At 42.3% G+C, this 14,626-nt stretch overlaps 1 protein-coding gene across 2 annotated transcripts in view; it reads right to left on the bottom strand.

The window, feature by feature from the left end:
• LOC120065267 (SPRY domain-containing protein 3-like) overlaps window positions 1-14,626 on the bottom strand; it is an 88,593-nt gene that overhangs the window by 34,357 nt on the left and 39,610 nt on the right. For both annotated transcript variants that reach the window (XM_039016104.1, XM_039016105.1), the window contains exons 4-5: window positions 5,804-5,939; window positions 5,295-5,483 (exon numbers count right to left, since the gene is read on the bottom strand). In XM_039016104.1, the coding sequence (XP_038872032.1) occupies window positions 5,295-5,483; window positions 5,804-5,939 (325 nt within the window). The remainder of the gene's footprint in view (window positions 1-5,294; window positions 5,484-5,803; window positions 5,940-14,626) is intronic.

The following is a 14,626-nucleotide window of genomic DNA, read 5'->3' as shown; positions in this document are numbered from 1 at the left end:
TCAGCTTGAAAATCTATGGCAAGACTTGAAAATGGTTGTCTAGCAATGATCAGCAGGGTTGGAAATTAACACCCGCCAAATACATTTAGTCATTGGCGGGTAGGAATGTATATTTCTCCAGCCACGTTGGCAGGTGGTCACACAGAGCATTTGGGAACCGGGGAAAAAAAATCCAAAGCCAATATGTAGCATTTGGTCAAATTGACAAGGCTACGAAAGTGTGACTTTGTCCTCATGTTTCTTGGCAAGTTACATCGTTTTGTTCACGTGCCAAAAAGTTAATTTCCCACTCTGACAGCTCTAAGACTTAAAGGCGCTGCATGGTCAATTCGACGTCTGCATTGGCCGTGCAGCTTTTACGGTGAAGTCAGGTCAGTCATTCTTATTGCGCTTCCCGGTAACAGTGCAGAGCTGTTGTGAAGGAAGTTGTCAACCAATCATGTCAATGTGGGGCTATATGGAGCCCTCCGCATTGTTACAAAATTTGGGAGGCTTACGGCGATGCAGTACTGAACTGAAATTTGGCCTCTGCATGCCTCCGGAGGCTCCGCAATTGCGGCACACCCTCCATACGGAGCCTCCGACCACATTTTCGTATCAAGAATAAATTAACACTTAGCCAGAAAGACTCATAGCTGTAAGATGCTTCTACAAAGTATTGACTTAGGGGAATGAATATTTATGTAAATTAGATATTTCTGTACTTCATTTCTAATACATTTACAAAAACATCACTTTTTTTACTTTGTCATTATGGGGTATTGTGTGTAGAACTAAAACAGAGATGGTAAGCCTCAGCCCAATGGGTATCCTTCCTACACCATGGGCAAGTCAGGGCTGTCCCCACAATCATGTCTAGCCACCATCTAGCCAACCTTTGTAGGATGCCACACAGCAGCAATGTTATGTGGGAGACGGTTTCATCATCTGAGCAAAACATAACCATGCAGTTCTGTCAAAACATAACCATGCAGTTCTGTCAAAACATAACCATGCAGTTCTGTCAAAACATAACCATGCAGTTCTGTCAAAACATAACCATGCAGTTCTGTCAAAACATAACCATGCAGTTCTGTCAAAACATAACCATGCAGTTCTGTCAAAACATAACCATGCAGTTCTGTCAAAACATAACCATGCAGTTCTGTCAAAACATAACCATGCAGTTCTGTGTCGACACCTTCATTCCTTGGGTATGTCACCACCTCTTAATACAATAATTGTTTTAAAACGCTCCAGGCAGGTTTTAGTCCTAATGCCAGGACTATGCTACGCTGGAACCAACATGTACACACACATACACAATACACATAGGCTTGATGCACAATAGTCATCCATCCAGCCACAGATCCACATTCACAAAGGCAAGCACTGCAGACAGACACACAGACTTTCCACATATCCCGCATGAGGAGTTCCCACCCTGGCATATATATGGCTAGAATATTTTCAGAATAATCTAATCATGTTCTCCACTATATTTCACGAGGTGTGACACATCAGGACATGACATTCCGCTTTAAGATCAGATGCCAGAATCTATTTTTCTTTTCCTGGCTTTGGATTTAGCCTACCAAAAAAAAGTAATGGGCTGCTGTCTCCACATTTGGGAAGTGTGTGAGTGGTGTGGCTGGGATTGCCCCTTGCCAGGGTCAATGTGGAGTGGACACAGGGTTTCGGACAGCAGTTGAATGGACGGACAGTGGTTTTTGGCTGTTGCGGTGACGCGGTATGGGGTTGTAATTAAAAAGTGAAGGAGGTATGCAGGTTTACCTTGCCTGCCCCAGGGCCATTCAGCTGCACTCCCTAACCCTGCACAACTCTTCTACCCCCCATGCTAACGCAGGTATGGTGTGTCTCCCCAATGAGTCAGACACCAGCCCAACAGCCTGCCTCATGACGGATACAGCCAGACAGACAACCCCCCCCCATCATGAATCTACATCAGAACGACAGAAAGAGAGACAGGGTGAGAGACCAAGACAGGAAAAAGAGAGCGGGACAGAGGGAGAGACAGACAGTCAGTCAGATGGGGAGATGGACATAGTGGGAGACAGACAGACAATCAAACAGACAGAAAAGGGAAAGACACACGGCTGCTGAGAGAGGTAGCCTAACAATTGGTGTGTCTGAGTGAGACATGGAAAATTACCCCAAGCAAAGTCAATATCCTGCCCCCATGGCATCCCTTCCTTCTTATACCAACAGCATCCAACCACAGTTGATATTCACGCCATTAATCATTGGCGCTTTTACAGTATTTCTGATAGTCATGCATCTACTTCATTCATACCCTCCTACGCACTCAAGTACTGTAAAGTTACTGTACAGAGGCTGGCTACATTCTCCAACTGATACAGGAGTGTCTGTCCTTACTATGTGACTCCTGCCATGTCTGTCTCATAGTCTACATTTCCTGCCCCATTTCTTTTACCATCATTCTCACTCTGTATAAAATCTTAGCAATAAAATCAACAGCAAATCCCTATTGTTTGTCAAAAGTTAATCTTCAGATCTTTAGTCTATTAATATATTGTGTAGAGCGAGGGCAGCTTTTCTAGCCCTGCGTTGTACCAACACACTGAATCTGCAGGGAATGGCCAATTGGCTCCCCTGTACTTACTGTACTGTATCCTTGCATGCCCTGCTCAATTGGCCGCTACACCTCTACACTTCTTTAAGTGTGTCTGTGCATTTCAACACCCATCTAAAGACACACAAACAGAGCTGGGCACCACCTGTCCTACAATGGGTCTCAGATGTACTGTTTCCAGAAAAAACGTCCGACACAGCAGGAAAAGAGTAAGTGAGCGAGAGTGAACGAGAGAGAAAAGGCTAGGGAAAGCTAATATGAAGAAACCAATACAGTGAACTGAAATACGTCAAAAAATCGAATCAAATTTATTGGTCACATACACATGGTTAGCAGATGTTACTGCCAGTGTAGCGAAATGCTTGTACTTCTAGTTCTGACAGTGCAACAATATCAAACAATTCCACAACAAATACCTAATAAACACAAATCTAAGTAAATTAATGGAATAAGAATATTTAAATATATGGATGAGCAATGTCAGAGCGCATAGGGTAAGATGCAATAGATAGTATAGAATGCAGTATATACATATGACATGAGTAATGCAAAATATGTAAACATTATTAAAGTGGCATTATTAAAGTGACTAGTGTTCCATTTATACGTTTCACCAAATTAGAGTGGCTTACCTTAAAGTGATTTTCTTAACCACATTCTTTTAAAGGACTTGTTTTACATACTTATTTTGGTCACTGAGCTTAATGTTAATTTTCAGACATTTTCAAATATTAAAATGTGGAGTCCACGCTGATTTTGTAGTGACCTATCACTTTACATGAGCTAAGGGAAAATACCTAGGGGCAGGCACTCCGCTTTTTCTCAAAAAGAAAAGTAACCATCCCAAAATAATCATCCCAATGATATGACAAAGGTCTAATGAGGAAATGCTGTGGTTTTAAACTGCTTAAAAAAACTGAAATCTCTAACTGTCAACCTAACCAAATATGGTTTCGTATGACGATACACTACATGGTCAAAAGTATGTGGACACCTGCTCGTTGAACATCTCATTCCAAAATCCCGTTCTGTGAGCTTGTGTGGCCTACCACTTCGCGGCAAAGCCGTTGTTGCTCCTAGATGTTTCCACATCACAATAACAGCACTTACAGTTGACTGGGGTAGCTCTAGCATGGCAGAAATATGACAAACTGACTTGTTGGAAAGGTGGCATCCTATGACGGTGCCACGTTGAAAGTCACTGAGCTCTTCAGTACGGGCCATTCTACTGACAATGTTTGTCTATGGAGATTGCATGGCTGTGTGCTCGATTTTATACCAGTCAGCAACGGGTGTGGCTGAAATAGCCGAATTCACAAATTTAAAAGGGGTGTCCACATAGTGTATGTAGTAATTGCTTCTCCAATAGAAATCCCAGATCACGCTTGTAGGCGATGTGATGGCGACGTTGGCTAGCTAAGCTCATGCACAGAAACGCGTCACCGAGTCTAACAGTCGTCTGGCGCCGAACTGGGCATGTGCAGGTCGTCAAATCAAAGGCGCTCCTTTGATATAAAGTTGTTTTTGATGAAAATGAAAACGTGTCAGTTTGTCACGTTCAAGAGTTTGGCGTAATAACATGTACAGCTACTTAAGACATTGGGGCGAATCTAGGTTGTGGCTTTAGATGTAGAATAATTCCTTTACAAATAAACCCCAAACCCCGGTCTGGTCTGCCGAGTCTGCATCGCAAGCATTCCAGGAAGTCTCGCGATGTTGGGCCACTGGGTTTAGAAACCTAACCGCAAAACGTCTAGCCCTGCTGTTGCCAGGCAACCAAAGTGAAAGGTTTATTTTTGTTATTTTTTTATTTCACCTTTATTTAACTAGGGAAGTTCGTTAAGAACAAATTCTTATTTACAATGACGGCCTAGGAACAGTGGATTAACTGCCTTGTTCAGGGGCAGAACGACAGATTTTTACCTTGTCAGTTCGGGGATTCGAACCTAGCAACCTTCAGTTACTGGCCCAACGCTCTAACCACTAGGCTACCTGCCTTCACAGGTTAACAACAACACTAAACACCATGAATCACTGATTAGTGTTATCAATAAGAAAACTATTATGAAACAATGTGAATGATTAGGTCACACCTTGACAACCCATGACATTTCTCTTGGATCTGAAGGATGTGGTAAAGGGTTCAGTCAACAAAGGAAGACTCTATGCTCTCATATCAAAATTCCTTCTGAAGCAGCAAGCATTCCAGGCCTCCCCCTCAGTTTTCTACCTTAAACAGACTTTGGTAATCTACAGGTGTGTAGAGATAATCCCAGGTATAGCTAAAGTATGAAGGCTGTTTTCACAGAGCAAGAGCTGCCTTCAGCAAGCATGCCATTGCCAAACACCACCAGGCAGGTATCCACTCAGCAGTTACCAACAGACACCAACATTCAAACACACACAGACAGAAACACAGATACAAACATATAAGGACTATTTCCGATATCCACACAGGCATGCTACTTGAATGAAGCAATGTATTGGGCATGCATTCGAAGTGGTATGCTAGTATGGACATTGGAACTTAACCATACCCTCTCTCTTCATACAAAGGATGTTATTCCTAGTAATACACAATTTACATCTTGTATATGTTGAGCAGATGAGGTGTAATGTAACCACTAGAAGACGACTATGTGAATAACATTAATTATGTATGAAGTAGCCTAGAAGACAACAGGCAAAGCCAGGACCTTACCGAGCCGGTGACCCTGACGTCATGGAGACGCCTCCACTCGTCCTCGTGGCTGTCCACTATCATCAGTCCGTCTTCCTTCTCCATCCCCCACTCCACTTGCAGGTCCAGCTGCACCTCCTCCCCCAGGGAGTGCATCCCCACGGCCGGGCAGAGCGCCTCTGGAGACGCTAGGACCACCACCGTGCCCAACTAAACGCAAACACAATGTTACTAATATGTCATATGGGCGACAGAGATTGAGTCTGGACCAGTCCAGGACCATTGAGTACTAGACCCAGACTAAGACCAGACCCTTGACCCTGACTGCATGTACAGTATGTGGTCTCGAGAGTAAGACTACAAAATTGAGACTCCATCTCTGATATGTGGCGCAATCTGCATTCATTGTTACATATCATAGAACATATGAATACCAGAGGGAGGTGCAGTAATCTTTTTCAAATGACAGCAAGAGCTTGATTGTATGTAGTAGGCATACGTGTGTGAAAGAGACTAAAATCTTAGCTTACTTCTTTTCCATTTTTGGTGAAGAAGACCGTCGTTTGTCCATCCTCGAATGCCTCTAGATAGATCCCACAGCCAATACGATCGCCACGGTTACACTTGGAACCAAACTGCTGTCCAATAGTGTTCCCATTGTACAGCCTGTGGATTGCCAGAGGTGAGAAGTGAGGGTAGGGTGCTGGCTAAGCCACAGCTCAGTCAGCTATATACAGTCAGGCCCATAATTATTGGCACACTTGATACAAAATGAGCAAAACAGACTGTCTAAAATAAATAATACAAATACTGAGCTATGTTGCATGCGCCAAAAATATTGAAAATTATATTATTTTATACTAACACAATTGCTCAGAGATTTTGTTTAACAAGTAATATAAGAATTATTGGAAACCCTGTTTTCAGTACTCCAGCACATTACACTTCGTATTTATTAAGGATCCCCATTAGTTGCTGCCTTGGCAGTAGCTACTCTTCCTGCCGTCCAGCAACATTAAGACAGGTATATACAGTTTAAAATATTACATTTCATAACACTTTACCCAATACATTTAGTGTATTCCCTTAGGCCAGTACTCTACTATTACATATATACAATACAACATCCATCTGTACGTGTTTGTAGAGTGCGTGTCTTATCATGTGTATGTGTGTCTCTTCACAGTCCCCGGTGTTCCATAAGGTGTATTTTTATATCAGTTAACTGATGTGGAATAGAGTTCCATGTAGCCATGGCTCTATGTAGTACTGTGCACCTCCTATAGTCTGTTGTTGACTTGGGGATTCTGAAGAGACCTTTGGTGGCATGTCTTGTGGGGTATGCATGGGTGTCCACGCTGTGTTCTAGTAGTTTAAACAGACATTTCGGTGCATTCAGCATGTCAACACTTCTTACAAAAACAAGTAATGATGAAGTCAATCTCCTCAACTTTGAGCCATGAGAGATTTACATGCATATTATTAATGTTAGCTCCAAATTTACATTTAAGGGCCAGTTGTGCTGCCTTGTTCTGAGACAATTGTAATTTTCAGAGGTCCCTCTTTGTGGCACCTGACCACACGACTGGGCAGTAGTCTAAAGTGGTTTGTACTTTAAAATTTGCAGCGTACTGCAGCACAGCTTGCATGGTGCCGCAGAATTCTATGGCACGTTATTTAAGTGTGAACCACTGACATCATTAATGCTAGTTAGTGCCAGTTTGACCACCAGAGGGCATCTTTGAGAAGCATGGCTGTACTAGAGAATGCGGGCACGTGGGAGACCGGGGTTCAATTCACCGAAGGGGAGGAAGGAGTAGGCTGTCCTTGTAAAAAATAATTTGTTCTTCACTGATTCCATGTGTGTTATTTCATAGTTGTGATGTCTTCACTATTATTCTACAATGTAGAAAATAGTCAAAATAAAGAAAAACCCTGGAATGAGTAGGTGTGTCCAAACATTTGACTGGTACTTCCTTAATTAATTTGATTAAAATGATGGTGTTTCTATTCTAGGAAAAACGAAGAACCCTCACAGGGTTTCCGTTAGAATGGAACGGAAAATATGGCGCTGTACAACGTGACGGTCGGGAGTATTTAGCTAAAGAATCCCTGTGTCGTGCGGGCATGAGGGAGACCGGGGTTCAATTCCCCGACGAAGAGGAAGGAGTAGGCTGTCCTTGTAAATAAGAATTTGTTCTTACTGACTTGCCTAGTAAAATAAAAGGTTACATTTCTACACCCTCATTTTCTAATTCTAGTCTAACCAATACCCAAACGGAGATAAATAAAAAATGTAAATCTCATTAATTATCAAGACAAGTCCCCATGCTTGTCTCAGAGCAGCGTGAAATGTTGCTAAAATAGTTGTAGGCTAATGCTTCAAATCCAGTTGCTTCTAACTTCAATATGCTCTTGAAATAAATAAGACCTACACCACTTTTAACAGCACATTACTCAACACTAGTGAGACTCATGTCTCCTACGGTAGGCCTACAGTATATCGGAAAAAATGACGTGACTCTCCACCAATAATTACATATAGAGGATTGGAGGACATTTCTGTAATTCATTGATATTTATTCCCATAGTAATTCGTTATAGATCCATAACTAAATAAACATTGCCATCTTGAATGCGTATTTTTATCATTATTTTATTAACGAGAGCATAAAGATGCCATTATTAGTTACATTGTTTTAGTTGGAACATGCAGACTGGCACTAAGAACAGAACAGCGGGAACGTTTCCCTAGTCAGCGCCATTATTAGTGCAATGCCCCTTAAAGTGTTGCCAGTGCGGCAGGGTGGGGGTCTACCCCCCCTCGCCCTTTCTCCTCCTCCCTTCCCCATGGGCTAGGTCGGTCTTCGGTGCGCGGCTCTGGGGCCCATCCCGTGTTCCCTGCCCTCGTGCCTTGAACCTTGCATGCTTTCAGTGGACACAGCTGGAGAACTGCAAGGCAATTCCATTGTGTGCCACTTGGGAGCCATGAACAATATGACCAATATATATTGTCATGCTAATAACAGGGTTAATAATATATCTGTGAGAATATCCAACATGGTTTTATATCATTCTAAAATAATAATAATAATAATAGCTTTGTTTAAAAAATAACAATATTTTGGAGATTACTTCGTTTTCAAATAAAGTAAAATGAGTGAGAAAAAGGCCATTCTTGAACATGGGGTGAGACATTGTTACTAATTTGTAAATAAAGCCAGTTTGTTATTTATAATTATTTATTTCTGTTTTTAGAGGGAGGGAAACCAAAAACCTACAATCATCTCATGGGTCTCCCAGTCGAGGGCAGCACGGGTATTGAACCAGCATCTGTAGCAAAACAGCTTGCACTGCTATGCAGTGTCTTAGACCGTTGCACCACTCAGGCGCTGTATAACGTGACCGGTCAGGAGTGGCCTACAGTAAGAGCAAAATAATCCTAACAAAATAAAATAATAAAAACCTTAGTGTAACAACAGTTTTAGTAAGTAATACTGAAGTCGTGCACAATTATCAGTTTCTATTTAGGTTTATGTAGCCCATTCATTGTCAGTTAGAGACGCAGTAGGACCCAAAAGCATAATCAGTGCTCTAACTCCCCCTTGCGCTGGTCTGGAGCAATGAGGTGGTGACGCAGGGTACCGTACTAAACCACAAATTACCTCTGTCCTGCAGCATAATAGCAAAACTTTTAGTGGAGCAACCACTGTAGGTGCGACAAAACTAGAGCCTGTAGGATCTGCATTGTTGATAGTGTTGTTAAAAAGGCAGAGCAGCACTTTATTATGGACAGACTTCTCCCCATAGCTACTGTTGTATAAACATGTTTTGACCATGACAGTTGACAATCCAGGGCTACTCCAAGCAGTTTAGTCACCTCAACTGGCTCAATTTCCACATTATGTAATACAACATTCAGTTGAGTTTTGGTTTAGTGAATGATTTGTCCCAAATACAATGCTCTTAGTTTTTTTAAATATATTTAGGACTAATTTATTCCTTGCTTCCCATTCTGAAAGTAACTGCAGCTCTTTATTAAGTATTGCAGTGATTTCACTCGCTGTGGTAAAAAATTCTAATAAAAACTGATTTGTCACATGCGCCGAATACATCAGGTTTAGACCTTACAGTGAAATGCTTACCTACGAGCCCTTAATAACCAACAATGCAGTTTAAAAATGTGTTACAAACAAATAAACAAACAAAAACACAATCGGTTGGGACACGTAAAATATCAGCCTTCTTCTCCGGCACTATTGTTACAATAACGAGGCTATATACAGGGGATACCGAGTCAATGTGCAGGGGTACAGGTTAAACGAGATAATTTGTACATGTTGGTAGGGGTGAAGTGACTATGAATAGGTAATAAATAGCGAGTAGCAGCAGTGTAAAAACAAATGGGGGGGGGGGGGGGCAGGAAACATGGTCCCAGTGATGTACTGGCCGTACTCACTACCCTCTGTAGCGCCTTACGGTCAGATGCCAAGCAGTTGCCATACCAGGCGGTGATGCAACCGGTCAGGATGCTCTCGATTGTGCAGCAGTAGAATTTTGAGGATCTGGGGACCCATGGGTCTAGGATTTCTGGGGGTTTTCCCCTCTGGTTTCACATGTGACATGCTGGTAGAAATTAGGTAAAACGGATTTAAGTTTGCCTGCATTGAAGTCCCCGGCCACTAGGAGAGCAGCTTCTGGATAAGCATTTTCTTGTTTGCTTATAAAGCTCGTTAAATGTGTTGTTAGTGCCAGAATCAGTTTGTGGTAGTAAATAAACAGCTACGAATAATATAGATGAGAACTCTCTCGGTAGATAGTGTGTTACAAACAACGCGAAAAAACTAACAATATAGCACAGTTGGTTAGGTGCACGTAAAACGGCAGCCGTCCCCTCCGGCGCCATTATAGTGGACGTGTATAGTGTTGAGTCATCTGCATACATAGCCACACTGGCTTTACTCAAGGCCAGTGGCATGTCATTAGTAAAGATTGAAAAAAGTAAAGGGCCTAGACAGCTGCCCTGGGGAATTCCTGATTCTACCTGGATTATGTTGGAGAGGCTTCCATTAAATAACACCCTCTGTGTTTTGTTAAACTGTTAACTCCTTATCCACAATATAGCAGGGGGTGTAAAGCCAGAACACATACGTTTTTCCATCAGCAGACTATGTCAAAAGCTGCACTGAAGTCAAACAAAACAGCTCCCACAATCTTTTATCATCAATTTCTCTATGCCTATCATCAGTCATGCATGTAAGTGCTGTGCTTGTTGAATGTCCTTCCCTATAAGCGTGCTGAAAGTCTGTTGTCAATTTGTTTATTGTAAAATAGCTTTGTATCTGGTCAAATAAAACAAACAATTTTTTCCAAAAGTTTACAAAAGGGTTGGTAACAGGCCGATTGGTCGGCTTTTTGAGCTTCCTTCCAGGCCTGAGGACACACACTTCCTAGCAGGCTTAGATTGAAGAGATGGCACATAGGAGTGTCAATATCGTCCACTATTATCCTCAGTCATTTTCCATCCAAGTTGTCAGACACCGGTGGCTTGTCATTGTTGATAGACAAAAAAAGTAACTTCTTCCACACTCACTTTACGGAATTCAAAATTACAATTCTTGTCGTTCATAATTTGATCAGTTATACTTGGATGTGTAGTGTCAGCATTTGTTGCTGGCATGTCATGCCTAAGATCCCTAATCTTGCAAATGAAAATAAGTATTAAAGTAATTGGCAACATCAGTGGGTTTTGTGATGAACGAGTCATCTGATTCAATGAATGGATGGAGCGGAGTTTGCCTTTTTGCCCAAAATTTTATTTAAGGTGCTCCAAAGCTTTTTACTACCATTCTTTGTGCCATTTACCTTTGTTTCATAGTCTAGTTTCTTCTTATTTTTATTCAGTTTAGTCACATTTCTCAATTTGCAGTACGTTTGCTAATCGGTTATGTAGCCAGACTTTTTTACCATTCCTTTTGCCTCATCCCTCTCAACAATATAATGTTTAATGACACAGAGCCTTTTTCTAAAATGTTTTATGAGATTGGAGAACACATTGGGAGGGATCTTAGATTCTGTATGAAGGAATGGTCTTTCTAGATCCTTGATATGCTTCGTTTGCGCTTATGGATTGCCCTTTTCAATTTAAACCACAGGTTTTCAATGGGGTTCAAGTCCGGAGACAGATGGCCATTGCAAAATGTTGATTTCGTGGTCAATTAACCATTTCTTTGTGTATTTTTTTATTTTATTTTACCCCCTTTTCTCCCCAATTTCGTAGTATCCAATTGTTAGTAGTTACTATCATCGCTACAACTCCCGTATGGGCTCGGGAGAGACGATTGTCGAAAGCCATGCATCCTCCGAAACACAACCCAACCAAGCCGCACTGCTTCTTAACACAGCACGCATCCAACCGCACCAATGTGTCGGAGGAAACACCGTGCACCTGGCGACCTGGTTAGCGTGTACTGCACCCGGCCCGCCACAGGAGTCGCTAGTGCGCGATGAGACAAGGATATCCCTACCGGCCAAACCCTCCCTAACCCGGACGACGCTAGGCCAATTGTGCATCGCCCCATGGACCTCCCGGTCACGGCCGGCTGCAACAGAGCCTGGGCTCGAACCCAGAGTCTCTGGTGGCGCAGTGGTCTAGGGCACTGCATCGCAGTGCTAGCTGTGCCACCAGAGACTACAAGATTCTGATGGAAGCTCAGCAAAAGTAGGAACCATTTATGATGTTATTTCGTATTTCTGTTGAAAATGTTTAGTAATATTTTCCGCCCTGATTTTGGGCGCTGTCTCGCTATAACGTAAGCTGTATGTCGTACTAAAGTTATTTTTAAAAATCTAACACAGCGGTTGCATTATTGAACTAGTGTATCTTTCATTTGCTGTCCAACATGTATTTTTTAGTAAAGTTTATGATAAGTTATTTGGTCAGATTAGGTGAGTGTCAGAAATATATCCGGACATTCTGGGAAAAAGTTGCTACGTTTTCACAATGTATAACCACGGATTTCAGCTCTAAATATGCACATTTTCGAACAAACCATATATGTATTGTGTAATATGATGTTATAGGACTGTCATCTGATGAAGATTGTGAAGGTTAGTGAATAAATTTATATCTTTTGCTGTTTTTTTTCGCTATCGCTACCTTTGCGTTGAATGAATGCGGTTGTGTGGTTGGCTATTGTAGTAAGCTAATATAATGCTATATTGTGTTTTCGCTGTAAAACACTTAAAATATCTGAAATATTGGCTGGATTCACAAGATGTTTGTCTTTCATTTGCTGTACACCATGTATTTTTCATAAATGTTTTATGATGAGTATTTAGGTATTTCACGTTGGTCTCTGTAATTGTTCTAGCTGCTTCGGTGCTATTTGTGATTGTAGCTGCAATGTAAAACTATGATTTATACCTGAAATATGCACATTTTTCGAACAAAACATAGATTTATTGTATAACATGTTATAAGACTGTCATCTGATTAAGTTGTTTCTTGGTTAGTGACTAATTCTATCTCTATTTGGTCGGTTTTGTGCAAGCTACCTGTGCTGTGAAAGAAATGTCTGTGCTTTTTTTGTATTTGGTGGTGAGCTAACAAATATACGTGGTGTTTTCGCTGTAAAACATTTTTTTTAAATCGGACATGTTGGCTGGATTCACAAGATGTTTATCTTTCATTTGCTGTATTGGACTTGTTAATGTGTGAAAGTTAAATATTTCTAAAAAATATTTTTTGAATTTCGCGCACTGCCTTTTCAGTGGAATGTGGGGGGGGGTTCCGCTAGCGGAACCCAGGGGCTAGACAGGTTAAACGTGTTAACCCTCACAAGGCTGCCGGCCCAGACGGCATCCCTAGCCGCGTCCTCAGAGCATGCGCAGACCAGCTGGCTGGTGTGTTCACAGATATATTAAATCGCTCCCTATCCCAGTCTGCTGTCCCCACATACTTCAAGATGGCCTCCATTGTTCCTGTATCCAAGGCAAAGATAACTGAACTAAATGACTACTGCCCCGTAGCACTCACTTCTGTCATCATGAAGTGCTTTGAGAGACTAGTCAAGGATCATATCACCTCCACCTTACCGGCCACCCTAGACCCACTTCAGTTTGCATACCGCCCCAACAGGTCCACAGACGATAAAATCGCCATCACACTGCCCTATCACATCTGGACAAGAGGAATACCTATGTAAGAATGCTGTTCATTGACTACAGCTCAGCATTCAACACCATAGTACCCTCCAAGCTCAACATCATTTGAAGGGCATCCCCCAGGTAGTGAAAGTAGGAAAAAACATCTCCACTTTGCTGACCCTCAACACTGGGGCCCCACAAGGGTGCGTGCTCAGCCCCCTCCTGTACTCCCTGTTCACCCACGACTGAGTGGCCATGCACGCCTCCAACTCAATCAGTTTGTAGACGACACAACAGTAGTGGGCTTGATTACCAACAATGACGAGACAGCCTACAGGGAGGAGGTGAGTGCACTCGGAGTGTGGTGTAAGGAAAACCTCTCACTCAACGTCAACAAAACAAAGGAGATGATCGTGGACTTCAGGAAACAGCACATCGAAGGGACAGCATCCACATCGAAGGGACAGCAGTAGAGAAGGTGAAAAGTTAGGTTCCTCGGCGTACACATCATACAAACTGAAAAGTTTCACCCACACAGACAGTGTGGTGAAGGCGCAAAAACCCTGACAAACTTTTACAGATACACAATCGAGAGCATCCTGTCGGGCTGTATCACCGCCTGGTACGGCAAATGCTCCGCCCATAACCGGAAGGCTCTCCAGAGGGTAGTGAGGTCTGCACAACGCATCACCGGGGGCAAACTACCTGCCCTCCAGGACACCTACACCACCCGATGTCACAGGAAGGCCAAAAAGATCATCAAGGACAACAACCACCCGAGCCACTGCCTGTTCACCCCGCTATCATCCAAAAGGCGAGGTCAGTACAGGTGCATCAAAGCGGGGACCGAGAACCTGAAAAACAGCTTATATCTCAAGGCCATCAGACTGTTAAACAGCCATCACTAACATTAAGTGGCTGCTGCCAACATACTGACTGAACTCCAGCCACTGTAATAATGGAAAAATGTATGTAATAAATGTATCACTAGTCACTTTATATAATGTTTACATACCCTACATTACTCATCTCATATGTATATACTGTACTCTATACCAACTACTGCATCTTGCCATCTTGATGTAATAAATGTATCACTAGCCACTTTAAACAATGCCACTTCATATGTTTACATACCTTACATTACTCATCTCATATGTATATACTGTACTCTATACCATCTACTGCATCTTGCCATCTTGATG

This window comes from Salvelinus namaycush, chromosome 20 (genome assembly GCF_016432855.1).
Source record: "Salvelinus namaycush isolate Seneca chromosome 20, SaNama_1.0, whole genome shotgun sequence".
In the NCBI taxonomy this organism is placed as follows: Eukaryota; Metazoa; Chordata; class Actinopteri; order Salmoniformes; family Salmonidae; genus Salvelinus; species Salvelinus namaycush.
Note: the sequence above shows the minus strand (reverse complement) of the source record. Positions and strands in the feature narration are given on the sequence as shown.